Source organism: Fundulus heteroclitus, chromosome 6 (genome assembly GCF_011125445.2).
Source record: "Fundulus heteroclitus isolate FHET01 chromosome 6, MU-UCD_Fhet_4.1, whole genome shotgun sequence".
NCBI lineage: Eukaryota > Metazoa > Chordata > Actinopteri > Cyprinodontiformes > Fundulidae > Fundulus > Fundulus heteroclitus.
This window is the reverse complement of record NC_046366.1, coordinates 31775590-31798782: the sequence shown is the minus strand read 5'-3', so window position 1 is coordinate 31798782 and position 23193 is coordinate 31775590. Positions and strand designations below refer to the sequence as shown.

Here is a 23193-nt window from a genome sequence, read left to right as displayed (position 1 = left end):
TGTCAAAAGCATTTTTTTCTTCTTTTTCTTTTGGTTCTCCTCCTCATGAAGGTCACCGCTGCTCCTCATCCCCCTTCGTCGTCCGCCTGATCACACGCAAACATTAAACCGCAGCATCTTCTGAAGCTGCTCCACCACAAATAAACAAACATTTACGCGTTTAAGAAGCGCACTCTCTGCCTCCGTTGCCTAGGACACAGATGTGATGGAGAGAGAGAGGAGGGGGGCATCATGTTGCACGTCAGAGGCGCTGAGTTTTTGCGTCGTCTTTACCGCCCCCTTGTGGCCGCGGCAGAGAATTACGTCTTCTTTTATGGATTTCGACCGCCATTCTGCCTGGTAACCCGATATGCTGACTTTTCTGGATGCAGACAGCCAGCCATGAATTTCTAATGAGATGGCTCACTCTGCGAAGCCTCACGGGAGACAAAGATGAAAAGTTCAACATGAATAATCGCTTACCGGATCACAGTGGAAGTTCGCAACACCGCTGCTAAAGTTTTATCTTTGGATAAATTAGGTCCGGGCCACACCAAGTTCCATTTACCATTTCTAACTTTAAAGAATTAACATGCTTCCCTCCACTGTTTTCTCTATCACTTAGAACCTTTAAGTGTTTTATGGACTGCGCCGGTATCTAACAGCCCCCTGATAATGATCTGCATGGCTTTGATTAATCCACCTGACAACATAAAGGGGTGCGATTAGTGTTGACTCAGCTTTAGCAGCGTGTAGACTTTATGGGATATGTTCTGTTCATCATCCTTTAAATAAATCTCTGTTTTAAAGAGTAATAGTGAAATTAGTTATTCTGGTACTGGTAACTTACAGCCCCGATAAATAAAGAAAACGTAAAGTGCATTGTGGGTTCTACATATTTCTGAGGTGTCTTTCATTAAAGAGATTAAACTAAGTAAAAGCGTTATTTATTTTAAATAACCCCCCCGCAAAAGTGGGTACAAATAATGAATGGAAGGAATAAATTTGTATTAATCATGTCAATATTGTCCTCAAAAGAATTGCATTTTCTTGCACAGCTAACGTCACGTTAAAATATTATTTTACATGCCCAAAAGGCCTGTAAGAGAAAGTGTAGGAACTATATTTAAATGTTATTATTAATTCATTGAAGCAGCTCTGCTTAAGCAGCAGGTGGAGTCAATTTTGGATGTTGCTTTTGAAACGATTTATTTTTTATTTTTTCCAGGGGGTGTTTATTCCTTATGATAGTTTCACGTTTTCTTTCTATAACAAGCAGATGACAGACAGATCTCCATCAGGTGAGGCGGCTGTGGCTCCAGTTAGCATTCCAAACGGCAAAAATTAAAATATAGAAAGCCATTTTAGACTTTAAGGATTTGCTTCTTTCAAGTGAGGCCAGTGGAATTACGTTTGTGCAGTTATTAGACAACGCGAATTTCAATTTCGCCGTAGTTAAGACAAAATCTATGAAAGCTTTTCTGGAATATAGTGTAGTTTATTCAGCCTAACCGTTGTGCTATTTTAAATATTAAAAACATCAAGTAAAAACAGCCACGTACATATATACACAGCAGCAGAAGCAGGATCGTGGGCAGAACTGAGCAGGGCATTGTTGTGCTTTTAGATTAGACATGGCTGCACGCAACAAAACCAAAGAGCTGCGTAAAGCAGCAATACCAAACACAGTCTATTATTCTGCAGGACTTCCGTCTATGTGTGGTGCAGCGGGGTAATCCGCTTCTTTGATACGGGGGTCCCAGGTTCAAATCCCAGTTGCATCTTTTCTGCCAAGTCTGTGTGTGTGACCTGTGAAGAAGGGAGCAGCCAGAAACTCTCATTCCTGCTCTCCAGGGCTTCCATGTTGCTTTTCCAGAACTTAAAAGGTGCCTTCTGTTATGGAACGTAACAAAATTTTACATTTCACTTTCCGGAGCTCATAGGGTGCTTTCAGGAAACCGCAGAATACTTTCCAGAAATGTGTTTGTTTGATTAAAGGCTACTTTAAACAACTTTTAAATTGATTTCCTGGAGTTCCTCTCAGGAACTGGGGTTACCTTTTCCTGGAATCTACAGATTACTTTCCAATAATTTATGGGTAAATTGTCTGGATCATCCAGGTTACCTTTCTGGAACGTATAAATTACTTTTAGGGGATTTTTTTTTATTTTTTTTTAGGTTGCAGAATACTTTCCAGAAATGTGTTTGTTTGATTAAAGGCTACTTTAAACTACTTTTAAATTGATTTCCTGGAGTTCCTCTCAGGAACTGGGGTTACCTTTTCCTGGAATCTACAGATTACTTTCCAATAATTTATGGGTAAATTGTCTGGATCATCCAGGTTACCTTTCTGGAACGTATAAATTACTTTTAGGGGATTTTTTTTTATTTTTTTTTAGGTTGCAGAATACTTTCCAGAAATGTGTTTGTTTGATTAAAGGCTACTTTAAACTACTTTTAAATTGATTTCCTGGAGTTCCTCTCAGGAACTGGGGTTACCTTTTCCTGGAATCTACAGATTACTTTCCAATAATTTATGGGTAAATTGTCTGGATCATCCAGGTTACCTTTCTGGAACGTATAAATTACTTTTAGGGGATTTTTTTTTATTTTTTTAGGTTGCTTATTCTGGGCGTTTCCTGTCCCTCAAAGATTACTTTCTGGATTTTTCTGGTTACTTTCACGTTTTGACACAATGCTTCCCTGAAGTTTAGAAGTTACTGTCTGAAACACAAAGGTTGCATCAGCAAACTTATAGGTTTCTCTTCTGTGGCATAAAAGTTAGCTCCCTGGATCACAGTTTCTACGATTCATGGGTCGGTTTTCTAAAACATTCAGATGAATTTCTCAGGAACTCTTTTTTTATAAGCTTTGCTTCAGCCTATTCCTTTTTTGGTAAATAGTGGGTTTGTTAATTTGTTGTTTCCTGTGTTTAATGTGGACAATTTACCAAAATAAAGTGATTGATTGATTGATTGATTGATTGATTGATTGATTGATTGATTGATTGATTGATTGATTGATTGATTGATTGATTGATTGATTGATTGATTGATTGATTGATTTTTGTGCCTGGCAGGTTAACTTTTCATTTAAAACCAATAAAGTTCCAGCGAGTGAACGAAAGTAACCTGCAGTTTCAGGAAAGCAACCTGGAAGTTCTGGAAAAGTACGGACTGTATCATGTGTTGCTACCAAAGCGATAACCTTGTGAAACTGCTGCCGTATATAGCAGATGCTTGGGTGTTCACCTTCTCTAAAAGGCTCAGATACTCTGCTCCCCATAATGCGTCGAGTAGAGACGGCGATGTCAATAAACTTCTATAGGTTTTGTTAAATAATCCCACCCGTTTTGGTTTATATCAGGGCAGAAGATACATCATTAATGTTTACCTATATATCTTTGTTCAATAAGTGTTCCAAGACAACTCACTAGCACCAAAATGAAAGTTTCTAACCAAATAAAAGAGAAAAGTGTAATTAGCTGTAAGGTTTCAACCCTAACTGATGCGCAGTAAATTTTTGTTTGTGTTTATCTAGATCTGTCCAGCTGACAACAAAGCATCTATGCACTGTACCTATTTTAAACGGTAACACTTAATATACTTAACGTTTCATGTCAAACCACCGTCTGTCTGCAAAAACAAACAAAAAAAAAAAGACTAATCACTGTCAGTGCAACATTCTTTCTGTCCACAAGATAGACCGTGGTTAAACCCACCCGAAGCATAGTATTGTCGTTTTAAAGTAGATATAGGCAAGGGTGATTAGAGCAAAAAACAACAAAATCAGATATGCACATGGAGTACACTTATAACAAATCAAAGACAAAATATTAAAAAATAAAGGTTGTTTTTGTTTTATAAGGTAACACAAGATTATGGCATTTACTGCGGGACATGTGGGTCTATTGAAACTACACGTCGGCCTTAAAAGAGTCTTTAACACGCAGCTAGGATGTGGTGGTGATATACTGGAGGTTCTTTGTAAACATTCTCTGTTCTAGGCCTCTGTTTCGGATTGATCGGTGGTGACGCTGCCGTTCAGCTCGCCCAAAGCGGATTGCTCCTGGATGTCCGTCATCTCCCCGACGGTGAACATCGGCTCCCCCGCCTTGCTGTTGGCCGAGCTGCCGTCCGACTGCTTGGTAGCTTGCTCGGCAAGCGTGGGCTCCTCATCCAGCCTGCTGGAGATGGACCAGTAGAGGTGAGCGTCCAGTCTGGCCGCGGCCAGAGCCAGCTCTCGCGCCGAGCAGGAGGGCGTGCCCACCTGGAGAGGGAAGGCGAATTAGTCAGATGCAAACTACGAACACGGGACAACCGGGCGGTACCTTTCAGTGACCGTTCAGAAAACGTCACAAAGACGTTGGCTTGGCTTTTGTATTCCGTTGGTTAACATTTGGTGGAATCGCTGAATAGAAACAATCGATCAAGACTTTTTATCCAGTTCTCCAGGTTCAGGTCTTGGCCCAGTTGTTTTTTAATAAAAAAAAAATGTTTTTGCTTAAATTACTCAGAAATTCTAGAGACTGGAATCGTTTAAAGAAGTTTGCTTTTTTTCTGGGCCCCCAACAAGTACTTTCTCTTCCCTTTGATTTTCATGTATTATCCCTTCAAGCTTTTTTGATGACATGCAATGCGTAGAATTTATTGTAAAAAATTGTATCTTAAAAAAAATTTAATTATTCTGTCACGTGTTGTGGAGGTAAAGGACCCAAAGGCATGCAGGAGGCTGGCAGGATCATGTAGAGAACGGATGCTTGTTGAAAGCTGAAAACAAGAACTTAAAAGTGTAAGGGATGAAAGAATAAGAACCACAAGAGCATGGAGCTGTAGAATAGGAAAATGCCTTAAATTGCACAGAACGAACACAAACGGGGACCAGGGAACGACTAGAGCAATCCCTGAACAGACCAAAATAACTGAGCATATTTACACATAACAGTGTATAATCTGCTCAAAACCCAGAACCAACGGAATAAACACAAAATACGAACTTAAGATGAATGGATCATGATGGGAAAAATTGAAACATTGTTCTGCTTTTTATTTTCCTATAGTAAATATAAGAACATTTCTAACATTGTATCCCAGACTTTTCAGGTAGGAACCCTGTAATCCATAACCTGGGAGGGAAAGTTCAAATATCTCCAAGACAAGATTCATAACTTCAAAGATAAAACAAAACTTATGACGAAAGACATTAACCTCTATTTGTAAGTTGCACAAGTAATAATAACCAGAACAATGAAAAAAACCTATTCAGGAATTTCATCATGAAGGAATAGTGTCTTAAAGCCTCAAAATCCTACATCTTCTTATATCTCTCTTTGCAGGTGAAGAAGCAGACTGAGGATGTTGTATCATTCTCTCCCTTGTGTGTCCTCTTTCTTTCACCTTTTTATCCTTTTTTTCCTCCTCTACCTTCTTGTTTTAGTGTCCATATAACATGAAATATTCCCCGCATAACTTATAATAAAGCTTCTTGCATATATAAATCAAGCGGAGCACTACGGCTTCACCTGTGAAAGTAAAATCTGTTGGGCTCTTTTTGGAATTAGGACAACAATTCTTATTGCCATATTGCCAGACAGGACACTATTTAGAAAAAATAAAAAATAAAAAGTGTCAAAATCCTAGACTGACCTAAGAAGATTTTTACTTGGAAGGACACCATGCATTTTCTCAGACTAAATAATCAAATAACATCATCATTTATTAGACAAATATAGGTATAGATGTCTCCCCAGAGCTGAGTACCTAATAGAGAGAGCCTGTTCAGTGGCCAGCAATGATGGTCTAGATCTAGAATAAAATGTGCTTTACACCAATCCACCTAGGAGATTTTCACACAGGAGGAAAGTCAATGCCAAGGAGATTTAATGACGCCCTGCTGGCACCAGGGCACTTTATCTACGCCAAGCTCCCTCCTTTTTAATAGCTTTGAGATGTAAGAGCCGATTTAGTTTCCTACATTTCCCAGCATGCCTTTCAGTCACCCCGTGAAAGCGTGAAAATTTAGCATTTTGTGTAGGTGGCCTCAGGAACAGAGCTGAGAGAGAGAGAGATTGGGGGGGGGGGGGGGGGGGGTGGGTTATTTTGCAGAAGCTTACATTTTGGCTATAAGTCTGCAGAAGTGAAACCTGCTTTTTATCAAATCGTTCGAAATGCAAGTGAACTCTTATGGGTGAGGCGCCAACACGTTCATTTATAAAGTTGTAGTCAATCAGGAGAGAACTCCTGTATTGTAGCTGTGAGGAAAAAGTACCTCAAACGTGTGATGAAAGGCTCCGTAGTCAATATCAAAGAAGCCCTCCGCCAGCAACATCATGGGGCTGAACCTGTGGCCCCACAGCACCTCCTCCCCCAGGTAGGAGCTCCGCGCCTGGCACGTCATCCCTGCACACATAAACAGACTCATGAGCTACTTCTGATGTTTTTTTTTTCCTGTTATTTTTGATTGCAGCCAAGCATTGGCAGCACCGGTCCATTTAATCACGTAAAAAAGGATCACACTCTCTTCGTATTCAACGGTTTTAAGTGTCAGGACATGGTGAAAATGATCTGGTCTATCTGATTTTACTTTGATTTTACCCGAAGTACACCGAAACACACCACAGATATTATTATTACTGCCTTATTCATCAAACACGTTGGAGTCATGCTGGAAAAGCTCTCTGTGTAAAAAAATAAGTACGCCTCATGACATCACAGATGACCTCACATTTGACTTTACAATACTTTGGTACACAGAGGATTTCATGGTTGGTAAAGCGACTCTGGCTGCAACAAAAAAAGAATAAATAGCCCAAATATTTACCCTTCCACCAGTGTGCTTGACAACTGGTTTGAGGCGTTTGCGCTGACATGCAGTGTTTGGTTTTCTCCAAACGTGCCACGGAGTGTTACAGCCCCAACACCTCTACTGTGATCTCATCTGACCAAAGTCCAAAGTTTCATGATTCTTGTGATTCCTTCAAATTCAACTTTCAGAAACCTAAATGCTGCCATGTTGTTTTCAGAAAGAGGAGGCTGCTTTTTTCTGGTAAAACTTCGAAGAAATCACACAAGTCATAAGCTTTAACATTTAACATGATGTTATGCCTTGCAGACTCGCAGATGGCCTGCATGACCTTGCAATGCTAAGGAAAAGCATGGGTCATTTTGCATGAATCTGTACTCCTGGATTAAATGTTTTCCACTTGTGAAAAGTGTTTTTCACTGTAAAATTACGGACTTCAGATTGTTTGACAGAAGGCTGTAAAACCCTCCCCATATTCTCATTGCTGATGTCTTTCCAACCCTAGCATTGTTTGAACACACGTGTACGTCAACAAACCACAATCCCTGCTGTCTTGGAGGCGCTCACATCGAATGGCAACAGTGGATTAACGGCACGTGGCTACTAGTTTTCTTCTGAAATTCCCCAAAAGGAGAAATGGTGTACATAGTTTTCCATAATTTTTGTTCAATAAACAATAACAGCATGGAGATTGTTTTGTACACTTGAGATTTAATTGTTTTTATTCTCTTATTCATGCCCTTATGTGTAAAATTGATCCAGTGGAGAAAGATGACTTGAAGTCAGATTTGTAAACAGGTTATGGAGGATCTTGGTAAGAAAAGTCTTTCCAGAGCAGCTTTGAACTGTCAGCTACATCTTCGTTACACAACCCTCTGACTAAAGGGATCAATACTTGGAGTAGGGCGAGCGGCAGCATTTACTTCACTGAGACAGACCCTGAATAGCCTTCATAAACCAAACTCCTGTCGAACTGACAGAACAACCGGCAAATGTATCATCCCCAGTGAATTTTACATAAAAATGCTTTAGGAAGAGAAAAGGGGGAATGGAAACATCTCATCCATACCCTAAAAAGTGCAGCAAAAATGTAAACAGGCTAAATTTGTGATGTGGAAAATACAAGGTCACAGCTCTTTACACCATCTGTTTGGTTTAGATCAGATGAACTAAATGTTGTATATAGACTGGTTTTAAACAATAAGTCCAAGTGAGAGAGAGAGAGTTTTATGTGTAATGTTAGTTCTTTGTATGCATCAACAAGGTTTTGTTTAGTAAGTATTGGTTATAGGTTTTATTTAAACTAGTTCCGGGAAACACCCCTTTGCCCTAAATTAGAAGCTTAAACTGGGATTTACACAGTGCTGTCCCATAAATGAAGAACAATGTCACTGTTTTGATTTGCTATAATGCACTCTGACAATTGTGGGAAGAAAACAAAGCTCTATTATACAAGTGCCCTATGTTGGTTAGAGCCATAACCAGCTGAATTAATCAGAAAAAGGAGTCCCAACTCCCCTGCTGTGTCACCCACTTGGTGGATTTACCATGTTGATCTTCATCAGTGTAGACAGAGCATCTGCATAGTGCAGCATGAGATTAGGTAATGTAATTACTAGCTCATTGCTGATATTTGAGAAGTTGTAATGTCATTTCTGTTACATTGGTGATATGTGCAGTAACACGTTGTATCACTCATTAGCAATGGTCATGCTTGGACATATCCAAATAAGTGTATGGTTGCCAGATTTAGCTGAGTTCACATTACTTATGCTACAGGGTCAGATGCATAGGAGGCTGGTGCTGGAGGGTTATTTACTGAAAGCCACCCATCTTTGTACACCATTGAAATACAAAGAAGATCAATTTCACTAATCTTTACATTCGAGATTACAGATACAAGTCAAACAACATGTCTCACCGGTGGCCTCAACCATTCCTTCCAGAATGACCACAATCTCGAAATCCTCCTTCTCCAGCTGGGCCTGCGACATGTCCCAGAAAGGCGAGCGGGAGTCGATTTCATGGGAAATAACCAGCGGGGAGACAAGGAAGAGGCGGTCATCGCCCGTCTCAAAGCCCACACTGATGTCTGTTTGGTCCAGAGGGATGAACTCACCTGGCGGAGACAAGAAAAGACACTTTCTAACATCTAGACAAGAGGCCACAAAATGACAGCTTATTCCACATGTTCTTTATTCTGCGGTTTATCATTATTGCAGTGAAGTTAGGGTTGGTTTGAAAGAGAAAATTGGCGCTCCGTGTCCTCTCACCCTCTTGAGTCTGCTTGGACTTGATTAATTTGGCCCTCATGTTGGCCCCCACGATGTGAGAACTCCGAAGGTCGCCCACCCTGAACATCAGGCATAGCTTGTCGTCTCTCAGAGAGATGACGGCGTGCTTGGAGAACACAAGCGTCTCGGCTCGTTTGTTAGGCTGTGAGATCTTCACAAACATACAGCCGACCTGGACAGAAGGGAGAGAGTAAGAAGCAAGCAAGGTCCGTGGTTACAACTCTAAACAGAGGGAAAGGGAGCAGAGGCTATTTGTGTCAGCTGGAAAGTAAGAGGATTGTTTAAAAATTAAAAGCAACCCTGGTTTTTCAGCATTTATAATTAACTCATCAGCTAAACAGTCCAGTGACGGTGATGCTGGCTGTGCAGCTGCAGCATTTCCATTGTAGCTGCTGAATACAGACTGAGCCGAGCTTTTCTCAATAGAGCTATTTCCAGCTTTCAGCATTTAAAGCAGTAGTGACACTTGAATTAACCTCAGACTGAAACATTTTTAATATGCACAGTGAAACGTCCCACGTTCTGAATATGGCTTTTTTCCAATTCACAGACATGCATAAACATGATTTAGCCGTGATGCTGGTGTGAACTCATTTCAATCAAATCAGTGCTTGCAGAATAAAAATGTTGGTACCATTTTACAATAAGGCTCCCATTATAAACGCTTAGAAACGGTTTGTAGATATGTTATTAATATTTCTGTAAACACAAAAAAGTAATAACTGTTTAATATGCATTAATAAAGGGTGAGAAAGAGACAAAACGGACTAGTTTCTTGCCAAATAGTGAACCCAATCTACTTTTGGCTAGAACGCTTCATGTAATCTATCCACGTAATATTCTGCTTTATGTCACGGTGTACACTTTACAATAAGGCTTCCTTTGATAGTTGGGGATGTTTATAATGCTGTGATAAAGAGGGTTATTACATCGTACAGAATTATGTTTACAAATGCTTATTGAGCTTACAAGGTCGTACTTTAGACTGAAATATTTATTAAAGCAACTCTAGAGGAAATATGTAGAATTTGAAACATTTTAGACAAATATCGATTTTGCTCACTATTTGGCAAGAAACTGGTCTATTGGTTGTCCCACATGCCTTCATTCTGATGGCTCATGTAACGGTAGTGCCCGTGCTCGTTCCTTTCTAGTTTTCGCTTGCTTAGCAGTTAGCTTAGCGGTTAGGTTAGCGGTTAGCTTAGCGGTTAGCCATTCATTGTAGCGCTGCTGCTCTCACCGTAGACTTTGAACATGACTGAGAGTCACAAGAAGTGAACCGGGTTCATGTTTGTGAGAAGAAGAGGAAGGCCTCAGAAGAAAGAAATAAGAGCAGAATGGATCTTTTTTTTCATTCGATCCCCCTGAAGAGCGGAGTTATTCAAAAAGGGACTTGGGGAAACTTCTGGAAAAATCGTAAACTTTAGCTTTAATTTATAATATAATATAAAAAATCTATAAAACACTTATAAAGCTCTATAAAGGGAGCCTTATTGTAAAGTGGTACCAAAATGTCCCTCTCTTCGTTCCTGGTTTTACAGGAATCTGTGAGATTTATTGCTATTATGCTCTTCTATGGGTAGGATAAAAAAAACTGGCTACAAATACTAAATTTGGAGCTGAAACCAGATGTCTAAATAAAGACTACTAAAAGACATACTTCTTTTCCTCCATGTATGATATTATATATACATGCATTTTAGTATTATACATGCACCATAGTATTTGGTTGTATTTGTTCTCCAGACAGTTTGTTGGCCCATTCTGTGAATCTGCTGTTCAAGGCACAGGTGTGTTAAAGCAGAGACATTTAAAACATGCAAGGCAGAGTGCATTGAGGCTGAAAAACGCAGGTTTAAGTAACACACGCCATATTCCGAGCCACTAGTATCCTCCTACCCATCCCATTCTGATGCTCGGTTTGAACTTTTCTCCTCGTCTTCGCCTTGTCTAGACGCCTGAAAGCACTGAGTAGTTGAACCAAATAAAGTGTTGCGTATAGTTGCTTCAGTTTCTGCCTCCGTTTGAGAAACAGATGATTTTTTTCTTATGTTGTGTTTCATAAAAAAAAAGTAGATATCAAAGAGGATTTGGATACTTTACAAAAACAAAAAAAGCAGCCACAATACTTATTATCTCTGTTGCTAAGCAACCGGTGCCACTTTTCTAATCTATTGAACACGGTTAAGCATTTCCACGTTGAAACTGTAATCCGCCAATGACCGTCTCCAAATGAATAATCAGTGCGAATGCTATGTCAATTATTGTTTTCCTGTTTTTCTGTATTATTATTATTCTGTAAGTTTTTCTGCGTCTAACTACTCCCGCATATTTCAACCGATTTCAACGATTTTCGTACCAAAACGTTCGTCTCGTTCTCGACATTACTGCTATATTATGGTACCTTTTATACTTTTTAAAGTATTTGTACTTTTTGTGCGATTTTTGCTCCCATTGAAATGAATGCAAATTCCTTCAAATTCTTCAAATTTTTCATATTCCTTCAAATTTTTTTTAAATTCTTCTTATTGTTCAAATTGTTCAAATTGTTCAAATTTTTGAAATACTTAAAATACTTAAAATTCTTCAAATCTTTCAAGTTCTTCGAATTCCTTCAAATTCTTCTGATACGACAGATACTACTCCTACTACTATTGATACTACTACTACTACTACTTATGATACTACTACTACTACTACTTATGATACTACTACTACTACTACTACTACTACTACTAGTATTACTACTACTTATGATACTACTACTACTACTAGTACTACTACTACTTATGATACTACTACTACTACTACTAGTACTACTACTACTTATGATACTACTACTACTACTACTACTACTACTACTACTACTACTACTAATGATACTACTGCTGCTACTACTACTGATACTACAACAACTACTACTTATACTACTACTATTACAACTACTACTACTACTACTAGTACTACTGATTCTTCAAATTCTTCAATGTTTTTCAGCTATTTTTTCTCTTCTGCATCTTCTCCTCAAATCATTCTGCAGATTAGCATTCTCACTCGCTGTTACGCAGGAACAGCTTTTTCTAGTTCCAGTTGTGTTACTCCTGTCACCCTGAGTGAGTTCAAGATAATCTTTGCAAGTCGTTAGATCAACGCACACTGCTGTAACATTAGTGACTTCATTAGTCGTGTGATACCTAAATAAATCACACGAGCGCATACCAGATCGCTGTGTGTCTCCCAGTCTGCTCACCATGAACGCGTTGACCATCGAGCCCAGGATGGCCTGCAGCAGCAGCAGCATGGTGCCCACTGGACACTGGTCGGTGATGACGCGGTATCCGTAGCCGATCGTGGTCTCCGTCTCGATGGAGAAGAGGAAGGCGGATATGAAGCCGTTGACGTTGTTCACGCACGGCGTCCACGCCTCATCCTCCAGATGGTCCAGATCCCCCCTTTTTGGGAGGGAAAGGAGGAGAACGTGTGAGAAGTGGCTGGGGGGGGGGAGGTGACAAAGCTGGCCGTCAAAAGAGACAGCGAGAAGGGTTTTTTTTATTATTTTTTTAGAGCGTATGTGCAGCGGTATAAACATGGCAACTCAGCTCTTCTTTTTACTGGACAGGATAAATCCTGCTCAGATTTATGCTCGGTCGTTAACCTGCCGTGTACGCCGTCATTTTTTTATTTTTTTTTCCCCTCCACACTCTGCAAAAATCTAATACCTTTTTCATCACGTCTTCCCGGTATATCACAGACATTATTCAACCCCCGGAGTGTGCAGAGCTGCCTTTCCAAACACCGCTACACGGGTTAATGTCACCCATTACCGCTGCTCCTGCAGGAGAGGCAGGGCTAATTAATGGAAGTGGTGCGAGGTGCTTTATAAAATCTTTGACTTTTATTGAACTGCGCCGGTGACCAACGAATGGCGGCGTCACAGAAAGTGCTCTGGCAACACTTAAGGGGTGGTCTGGAGCAGATGTAAAAGGTCATCGTTTTTTTTTTTTTTCCTAGCAGACCATGTTAGCTAATTAGCTCCTGCAGACACATCTGGGGAAGAGAAACCCTGTCATGATGAAATACACGGTAACATTAATATTCGCGTGATCATCTTTTTTTCTTTTTTTTTTTTTAGCTGGACCGGAAAGCGGAGATGTCGAAAATGCGATGCCCCCCTTTTGATGATCAAATTAACGGTTTGACGTTTTGGGAATATATGAACGCTAACCGTCTCGCTAAAAGCTCCCCGAAAAGATTGATGCCAGGGATTTAGCAGTCAGCAAAAATGTGATGCTGCGTGTAAAAGGCAGCTATATTATCTCTCATAACTGGAGCAAAGAAAACAGCTCACTGGAGAGGGAATTAATGCAGATTGCACCATCCATCTCTAAACCTCATACAGCAACACTTTTTGTTGAAAGGAGGTTAGTTTATGGGACTGAGATAATTCGGTTATTTTTCCCTACGTATATAAAACCTATTCATACTTTGACTTTCTCGTAGTTTTTGACGCCAACCCAGAACTTATTGCAAAACAACAATGAAGTTAATTGAAGTGATGAAAGATTAAGGAAACACTGACCTAAAATGGTGATTTGAATGTTATTTGATGTCCAGTGCAGCGATTATAGGTTAAGGATTTACAAATAATTCATATTATTTTACTTTAATGTATTTAGGACTCCTTACAGTGCAAAAACAAATATACAAATAAGTAAAATGTTATTAAAAATGTGTGTTTTTGTCCTAGATTTGAGCAGTTAAATAAGATCATCTGCCAATGGAATGAGTATTTTGACCCCTAAAATAAAATAATTAGACATCCTACACTTGAAATAAAATGATGGAGATGAATCGTTCCTATTTTAGGTCAAATAAATCCTATTCCATTAGCAGATCCTCTCATTTACCTGCTCAAATCTAGGACAAAACACACATTTTTAATAACATATTACTTATTTTTATATCTGTTTTTGCATTGTAAGGAGTCCTAAATACATTAAAGTAAAATAATATAAATTATTTGTAAATCCTTAACCTATAATCGCTGCATTGGACATCAAAGACCATTCAAATCACCATTTTAGGTCAGTATTTCCTTAATCTTTCATCTTTCATCAAATACACTAATGTTAAATTTTTTTTTTAACTTATTTTAGTTTTTGCAGTGTATATCCAATGCTTTTGTGCAACTAAACAAAATGTTCTGTTTGAACCCCTTCGCGCCACATTAGGACCTTTCTATGACCGTTTATCTTCACGTGGCTGGATCTGGGCAGATTTGTAAAACTGGATTTCAGTGAGAAGATGATCTCAAAGCTGCTGCTAAATATGTCATCCTACCACGATGCTACTACGACAGGTACGCTGTCTGCACAACGATGTGTCCTCTACCAAATCTACCACATGCATTTAGGAGATTTCTGCACCTCCACCATCATTTAAAGCCTTGCTTTGGAGGAGGGATTAGCATTTTTATCCACCTAGCAGCAGCATTAGCGGATGGAGTTCATGGTACAGATAATATACCCGTATCTACATACCTGTGCATGTCTCAAAGTCTACATTCAGAAGGAATGCACCTTCTGCTCCTATTGTGGAAACATTTTATCAACTATACGGGTCGCTGCATGTGCTTTTCGCCCTCATCCGTCCTCATCGGTAAATCCAGTGCCAGCGCTTTCCTTTGACGGGTCAGTGTTGCTTTTAAACTGAACCCTGTGAAATTCAAAGCTCTCTTATGTCTCCCAGTAACCAGCACAGCCAAGGCGTTGTGCAATTTGGAGATGGGAGTGCTTACTTCCATTTAGTAGTCTTGTTCCACCAGAAAGCTCAAGTGTCCTGGAAAGTGTGTCATAATATTGACATTGTGGGGGGGCTTTAGTCCTCCTCTATTTCATTTTTTTTGTTGACCAGGTTTGAGGGTCATACGTAACAAATAAGCTACCAGGCTTCCCCAGACCACCTCCAGGACCCTGACCAGCTGCTACCATAATAAGCATCTCTGTGGAGGTTTTATGCATTCTATAAAAGGGAACACCCTCTCCATCATTGTCAACACTAGGAAGTGCACCGATGTCCTGATGTCACATCCTGGTTGAGTTTTAACATTTATTGTGGTCTTGGAAGGGGTTAAAGGACATTGGTTGCTATCTTCTTAAATCTTCACCTGATTTAGATTTGAATATCTGGAAATAAGATGTATTTTTTAAACCAATAAGAATTATTTTCTTTCTTTTTTTAAGGTCAAGGCTATAAGATTTTTGGTGAACAAATCACTAAAACTGGCTCTGATGTTCCATTTGTTTCAGACGTGACCGTGCATGGCACAGAAAAACTAGCTACGTTGTCTCTGCATTAGAGGGTCGGACTTCCTGTGCTCTTTTTGCAGCTATTTAGGGCAATAAGAGTGAAATATAAATACTTTTTCAACATTTCAAACCACAGAACACACTGGGCTATCCAGAGTACTTTAATGAGTGATTTATCAATTTTTTTATGAGATGGATCCTACTAAAACATCTAGGTTCTTAAAAAGGGCTAGGGTTGCACTTTATATTACAATGTTCATGTAAAAAAACATTTAGGGTTTAGTGATGAGACTGGCTTATTTTAGGACTGACAATCATGAACAATATTTATGTGACGTTTATTACACACAATGAGCCCTGGGTGTTTATCCTTCACTCTGCATAAAAGCCGCTCTAAATAATAATAATAATAATAATAATAATAATAATAATAATAATAATAATAATAATACATTTGATTTAAAAGGCGCCTTTCTGGACACTCAAGGTCATCATACAAAAAATATAAAAAGACAATGTTAAGTGTAGTCTCAATGCGTCTCCCCTGGATACTACTGTTTCGATTTAACCTGATAACCATTAATTACATCCATCAGCAGAATGGATTGCAGGTTATAAATTGCTTATGGCGTCTAGTCAAGTAGCCTAAAATGTAAAAAGCCTTTCATTAAATCTATAACTGGGACGGTTCAACCTGAATTCCTATCGTCGGCTGACAAGCCTCACCTGCAGTAGGCTATGAGGTACCAGATGGCGCCAAAGAAGAGCCACGTGACGGCATAGGCCATGACGAAGACGAAGAGCGAGCAGCGCCAGTTGAGGTCCACCAGCGTGGTGAAGATGTCGGTCAGGTAGCGGTACGTCTCGCGCATGTTGCCGTGCTGCACGTTGCAACGCCCGTTCTTCTCCACGTAGCGCTGCCGCTTACGCCGAGCCCGGGCTGGAGGAGGAGACGCAACACAAACGTTCATTCAGACAGTGTTAACCTGCAGAACTGGGCCGTTACACTGGTGCAAAGGGTTTTTATGTTGTTGCATTTTCTTCAAAGATTTAAGATCTTTGCCACTGTCACTGCCCAAATGTCCCCCTTTTATAGGACAGTTAAAGGAATTTCTTAATCTTATCCCATGAGCTTCAGACAGACACGTCCATAAAACTTTTAGAAATGGATGTTCGGAAGACAAGATGAGGCAGTTGAATGAAGAGGATAAATGAAAACAGGTGGCAAGAAAGAAGAAGGGACAAGAGAGATGAAAACCGACAGGCGAGGAGTGAAGAGCAGACGAAGTGGGACAGGACCACATCATCAGACACTCAGAGAAGAAAAGCTACAATAAAACATGATGATAACACACGAAACCATGATCAAAGTCTAAGTTAGACCTCTACTGCGTCAAATACTACAGATACACACACAGCTGCCTTTTACAGGAGGGCTGACAGAATTTAAAGTACAGAAGAAAGTCAAAATCTAGCAAAAAAATGCGCGTTTTTGATCCAAATGATATTCCGTGGACTCACATTAACAAGGAACAGGAATGTGGACGACACCAGCCAGCGGAAGCAAAGAGGAAAAGGCACCTTAAATGCAGCGTGTTTAAGAAACCCAGCTTTGTTTGCCGATATTTGCCGATATACATCGGATCCAAAGGGAGAGAGGAACCAATCTGTAAAATGTGACCCAATCTGTATAATATGATTGAACTTGACTTTGTAAAGTGCCTTGAGATGACATGTTTCATGAATTGGCGCTATATAAATAAAATTGATTTGAACTAAATTGAATTGAACGTTTCCAGAGGGAAAAATCACAAAAAAAAAAAAACTTGAGAACCAGTAGAATTGCTCAGACTGACCCACTTCTGGTTCTGATTCATAATACATCATTCTGGGAGCTTCTTAGAGCTTTAAAACCAGCCGTAACCAGCCGCTTCACGCATAGAGAGATGTGAACAGAGATAATTAGAATTTTTGGGAAGGAAATTACATCTGGAGGATAATATTTAGATGAAAAAGGGGCGTCTATACCCAATAAGTCATTATTTAGACCTTCAGACGCACGTGAGGAGGTTAGTGGATGTCTTTTTTTTTTATCAGACATCCATGAGAAAGGTTTGATTTATGGAACTGAGTCAGGAAACTGTAAAAATCTTTAATCATGCCCTAAGATTTTTATATTGAGCTCCAATCAGTGGGACTTCCCTGTGCTTGTTTTTTTTTTTTTTTTTTGAGTCCTTCAGCAACAGCTCCCCATGCTTTCTGAAAGTTTTACTTTGATGTGTTGCTGATTTCATTTACACATTTTCAACCTACTTCCTTCCACTTAACGTGACAATGAAGGCCCGCCTGATGCAACACGCTAAGATGCAACACGCTAAGATGCAACCCCGTGTCAGAACCGGCTTTATAAACAAGGATTTAATCGTCACAGACAACCTGGCAAAGCGAACATTTTAAATGGACCTTTAGGCACCAGGTTAACTGCTGCCTGCCCTGAAATACAATCATTTCTGTCCAGTTTGATGGATAAATTAAAAAGCCTTTTTTTGGCACCAACAACGACACGTAAGCTGAAAGCACGCTGAAAAAAGTGGGGTCTTCAGTCCAGTCTTTGCTGGGTGTTTTTTTTTCTCCTCCTATTTCTTGCATCTCGTCTGTTAAAGATAGTTCTTGTTTTGTTCTGCAACTTCTTCATTTTCTTCATTTTTTTTTTTTAACTGCTCAATATGCCGTCCTGCACTGCAAAAACGGATCTAAAAATAAGTAAAATGTTCTTAAAGTTAGAGTTTTAATTCTTGATTCGAGCCGGTAAATAAGATTATCTGCCAACGGAATTAGTATTTTGACCACTAAAGTAAGATAATTAGACATCCATCACTTAAAATAAGAAGATGGAGATTAACTGTTCGTATTTTAAGTGCAAAAATCTTATTCCATTGGCAAATTAAGGACAAATACACTAATTTTAATGAATATTTTACTTATTTTTAGTTCCGTTTTTGCAGTGTGGCTAGATAAAAAGAGTGAAAAAGCAGCCAGTGTCCAAATAGCCTTTTGCTGAAAGGCCTTCTTTCTGAAAACCTTGAGAGCAAGTGGTCACAAAGCTTTAAAATAAAGCCTGGCTCCTTGGAAGCACAGACTAAAGAAACCAGGAGCTGCTTCACAAAGAGCAGCGGAACATGAGATCTTGTATTTCAGTTCTTTAACTGCGAGCGTTCTTGGACTCTTTTTTTTTTTTTTTACTAAAGACTGGGGGCAAAAGATGCGCAGAAGTGTCTGAATCAACGAGGGGTGAAGAAGTGCCGTATGGCCCAAATTAGAGATTTGCTGCCGCTGCAACTAAGGCGGTGAGAGGAGGAGAGGAGGTGCAGTCAGTCGTAGAGAAGCGAGCGAGAGAGAAAGATAGAAGAAGAGTCAATAATGATGTATTGATGAGTTTGTGTATTATTAAAATCATTACTCCTCTTTGAGGAACAGGTTTGCCGCTTTAAAAACGATGGGTGCACTCACCCCATCCGAATCGCCCGCGCTCCTTCTCAGGGCCCTGGACCTTCTTGACGTGCTGATTGGCGTTGGCCTCCCGCTCGGCCAGCTTGGACTGGAACGACCTTTTGACCTTGGCCGGGGGCGAGGGGGACGGCGCGGTCTGCGTGGTGACGACGTGGCCCAGCTCCTCCGACACGTTGAAGACCCCGGCGGAGGCGGCGGAGGCCTCCGTTGCCGCCTCCGCTGCCTCCCCTACGCCCTTCTCCTCCACGGGGAGCGCCAGGGAGTCGGGGCGGGACGGGAAGACGGAGTTCTCCAGCGCCATGGTCTATATATGTGTGTGTGTGTGTGTGTGTGTGTGTGTGTGTGTGTGTGTAGAGCGTCAGGCTGTTATTGATATCCTCCTTATGCCAGACTGTTCCCAGCTGCCGTTGACTTGACCATTTGTTCGCTTGACTGAAGGCTGGAATGAAGGAAGAGAACACAACGATCAGGTCTAGACCTGGACCTGGACATTCGGATTATCATGATAAGATAAGATAAGATAAGATAAGATAAGATAGTCTTTATTGATCTCACATTGGAGAAATTCACTTGTCACATCGGCTCAATAGTCAGTCAATAGTCAGGAGAAGGTGCCAAAAGTAGGAAAGCGTGCATCAGTTATATCTTCCTATTGTCTCCTCCTTTTTCACAATATCATCGAGATGCATCAAGGATTTTGCTGCCTTTAGGGAGTTTATTGGGGAAAAAGATCATATCGGTGAATAATAATAGCATTTTGTCACAGCAGAAAGCAGGAAGTTCGTTATGTGTCATCGGGGTTTCATGTGATAGCGCATAATTGTGAGTTAACGTAGTTTTCAACGTTGTTTAAACTATTTGGTGCAGCATCACCTTTCCCCGCTTTTGCAGCGGGACGTCTTTTTAGCGTATGTCCCTAACCTCCTTTGCACGTTTGGGCACAGATTCTCTACTGGATTTATTTCTAGACTGTTGGTGCCGGCCTAACCCGTCGTCGTGGTTTGATCTGCTCCGTCCCGTCGCAGCGCTGGCCGTTCACGCTGCTTGTCTCGTGTCTTTTTCAGCCTCTAACAGGTTCTCTCCCATGGCACGTCCTGCATTTAGCTCCAGCCACACTGCAAAAATAGAACTAAAAATAAGTAAAAATTTTCTTGAAATGAGTGTGTTTGTCCTTGATTTGAGCAGGTAAATTAGATTATTTGCCAATGGAATGAGATTTTTGCACTTTAAAATGGGAAAAATTCATCTCCATCATCTTATTTCAAATGCAGTATATCTAATTATCTTATTTTAGGGGTAGAAATACTCGTTCCATTGGCAAATAATCTCATTTACCTGCTCAAATCAAGGACAAATACACTCATTTCAAGAAAATTTTACTTATTTTTAGTTCTATTTTTGCAGTGGCATCTTCCCGTCCTCCGTTTCTCCCCCACAGCATCATGTTGACGGTGATGAGCTTGGGATATTGAACCACGGACCTGTTAAAACTTCACAAGTTTCTCTCCGGCCTGTCTGCTGCGTTCCTTTGCTTTCAAGAGCCTGTTTGTTCACTGGCACCTCTGAGGCCCCCACAGAACAGCTTTATTCATACTGAGATTTAACTACTACTACTAATTAATAGACTTCTCGAAGCAGTCGGTTAGACTGGATATCATTTTAAGGGTATATCAAAGGAAAGAGGGCTGAAAACAGGTTTATGTTGTTAATTGGAAGCGAAAAAAAGTGCGAAAACCATCAAGTTTTCCTTCTACTTCACAATCATGCACTACTTTGTGCAGCATTTCCTCACAAAAAATGGCCACAAAATACATCTAGGATTGTGGCTATATATTGATATACATATTTATATATATATTTTTTTTAATAATTCAACCCCTTTTGAAAGAAGTTAGATGTGGAAACTCAAGTTAAAATAGCAGACACAGTAGAGTAACACGCACGTTCAGAATAAATCTGGAGAGACAACCTGATCCTGAAGCCCAGCTGTGCATATTCACATTGGAGGCTCTTTAATTAAGCCAGTTTCATTAAAAAAAAGATGCTCTAGGCTGTGTGTGTGTGTGTGCGTGTGTGTGTGTGTGTGTGTGTTTGTGTGGTCCCTGCATGCCAGTGTGAGCATATTGTGTAAGTGCACTTATGGTGCTATTTTAAATGTGGCGGACGTCTACCCTTCGCCTGCTGAGATTTCTTACATAAGTCCCAAAGAGGGGTTAAATGCGCACAGCCAGGCATGGTGTTCCCTGAAACATATCCACGGGAAAATGGAGTCCAGGTCCTCTCCAGCAGCAGACCTGGACGCTGTGCCTCCATTTAGGCAACTGGTCGCAGGAGAAAAAGAAAAAGAGAGAGAGAGAGAGAGACGGGGCTAGAAGGAGAGTGGCAATCAAGATGACGCACTATGCTGCTGATGGATGGATCAGAAATAGCCTCTGTTAACAGAGTCCCTCCGAGTCGGCCAGGGGTGACTCTAAAAGCGTCTGGATGCGTGTCAGAAAACATCCTACCTGCTCAGCGTCGCAACTTCCGACCCGGATCGAGCTGATCGTTTTATGGCGAGGAGAAGGCGAATCCGCTCCATGATCGAGCCGGTTTGATTATCCCCGATTTGATTCCACCCATGTCTGCTTTGGGTAAAAGCGACGCAGGATCCGTGCGCTCTTCTTCTGGGGTTGTTTCTCTCCCCCTCTCTCTCCCTCTCTCTCTCTCTCGCTCGCTCCCTCTCTCTATCTCTCCCTCTCTCTTGAGGAAACGAGAAAGCACCTCGATTCGGTCACGCACTAAATCAAAAGCCCAAAGGTGAAAAAAGCGCAGCGCAGCGAACGCACTTTAGGTTGAACGTTTACGCAGACGCGTCTGTGGCGCATGGCGTGAAATGGTGGCGTCGGGATCACCCGGCAGCTTCATGATCTGCGCGGCTCTGATGGAGTCGGTCAGGTGTGGAGCCTCTGGGCGGCGGAGGATGCTGTCGTCAGTCCAGCCCCTGTCAGCGCTGCCTCAGTCATTGCCACGGCGCGCGGGGGGACGGACCTCCTCCTCCTCCTGCTGCTGCTCCTCCTGGCTGCCGGACCCTCAGCGTGGAGCAGAAACCTCCTTTATGATGCATTTACAAAAGTCAATCATGACGTATTAGTCTTACTCTTAGTCTGTGTACGCTGTTTTATTTTATAATTTGGTTATTTTATAATTCGGTTAAATTTCTGGCTTTTTTTAATTCTTATATAGCTATATAAGCTCTATTAAAAATACAGCGTTTATTCTTATAAAATAAGTAAGAGTTGCCACGCGGACCTGTTGAATCATCAATGATAACACTGACTTTGATCAAATTAGCTTCTAATTCGTGATCTGCCATTTGCGTTAGTGGTGGAAATGTTGTCTCTTCTTTTTGGGATCCGAATCATTTGGCTCTGCTCTATCGGCTCCCAAATGGATCTTCATTTTGTTGAATTTCTAGCTCCATATATCTGGCACAGCAACAAAGGAGACCACACTAAATGTACAACTATATATATATATATATATATATATATATATATATATATATATATATATATATATATATATATATATATATATAGAGAGAGAGAGAGAGAGAGAGAGAGAGAGAGAGAGAGAGAGAGAGAGAGAGAGAGAGAGAGAGAGAGAGGCACAAGTTAGCATGCTCAGGAAATTTGAGAAGTTAACAATTTGAGATTGATTTTAAGAGATGTGCAAACACCTATATGTATATTTCTGTAAAACACCAACAGACTATGAAAAGAAACTGCAGGGATGTAAACACTTAACGACTTCTTTGGGAGCAGTTTGCTATAAAGTCTAACAGCAGCTCTCCAGCTCTGTGACGGTTTCATGCATGGAGTGGGAGACACAACAGTGACTAGTGACGTTATTTATGCCAGAGACCTTGTGTCTCCCACCACTTGCACTGGGATGAAGGGGCATCCCACTGGGCCACTCCAAATTCTCCTTAGGTGTGAGTGTGTGTGAGAATGGTTGTCCTGTTTGTATCTGTGTTTTCCTGCGATAGATTGGCGACCTGTCCAGGGTGTACCCCGCCTCTTGTTGACAGCTGTAGATAGCCACCAGCACCCCTCCTGATCCCAATAGGGATAAGTGTGTTAGAAAATGGATGAATGGATAATTTATATAACCCCAAACTCAGTATCTCAGAAAATTAGAACACTGTGAAAAGGTCCAACATTGAAGACACCTGGTGAAACACTTTAATGAGCTAATTAACTCAAAACGGCCTTTAAATGGTCTTCAGTGGACTAAACGTGCAACAATACAAGGATCAA

The 23193-nt window shown here is 40.6% G+C and overlaps 1 protein-coding gene across 1 annotated transcript; it reads right to left on the bottom strand.

Moving 5' to 3' along the window:
* Positions 1-3307: 3307 nt before the first annotated feature.
* Positions 3308-22252, bottom strand: kcnj9 (potassium inwardly rectifying channel subfamily J member 9). The gene is made up of 8 exons (XM_036138611.1): positions 21400-22252; positions 18893-19331; positions 16109-16322; positions 12325-12526; positions 9054-9246; positions 8702-8899; positions 6247-6377; positions 3308-4248 (listed from the first exon to the last, which is right to left on the bottom strand). Exons 2-8 carry the CDS (start codon positions 19191-19193, stop codon positions 3982-3984), a joined length of 1506 nt encoding a protein of 501 aa, XP_035994504.1. The 5' UTR covers positions 19194-19331; positions 21400-22252; the 3' UTR covers positions 3308-3981.
* Positions 22253-23193: the final 941 nt, after the last annotated feature.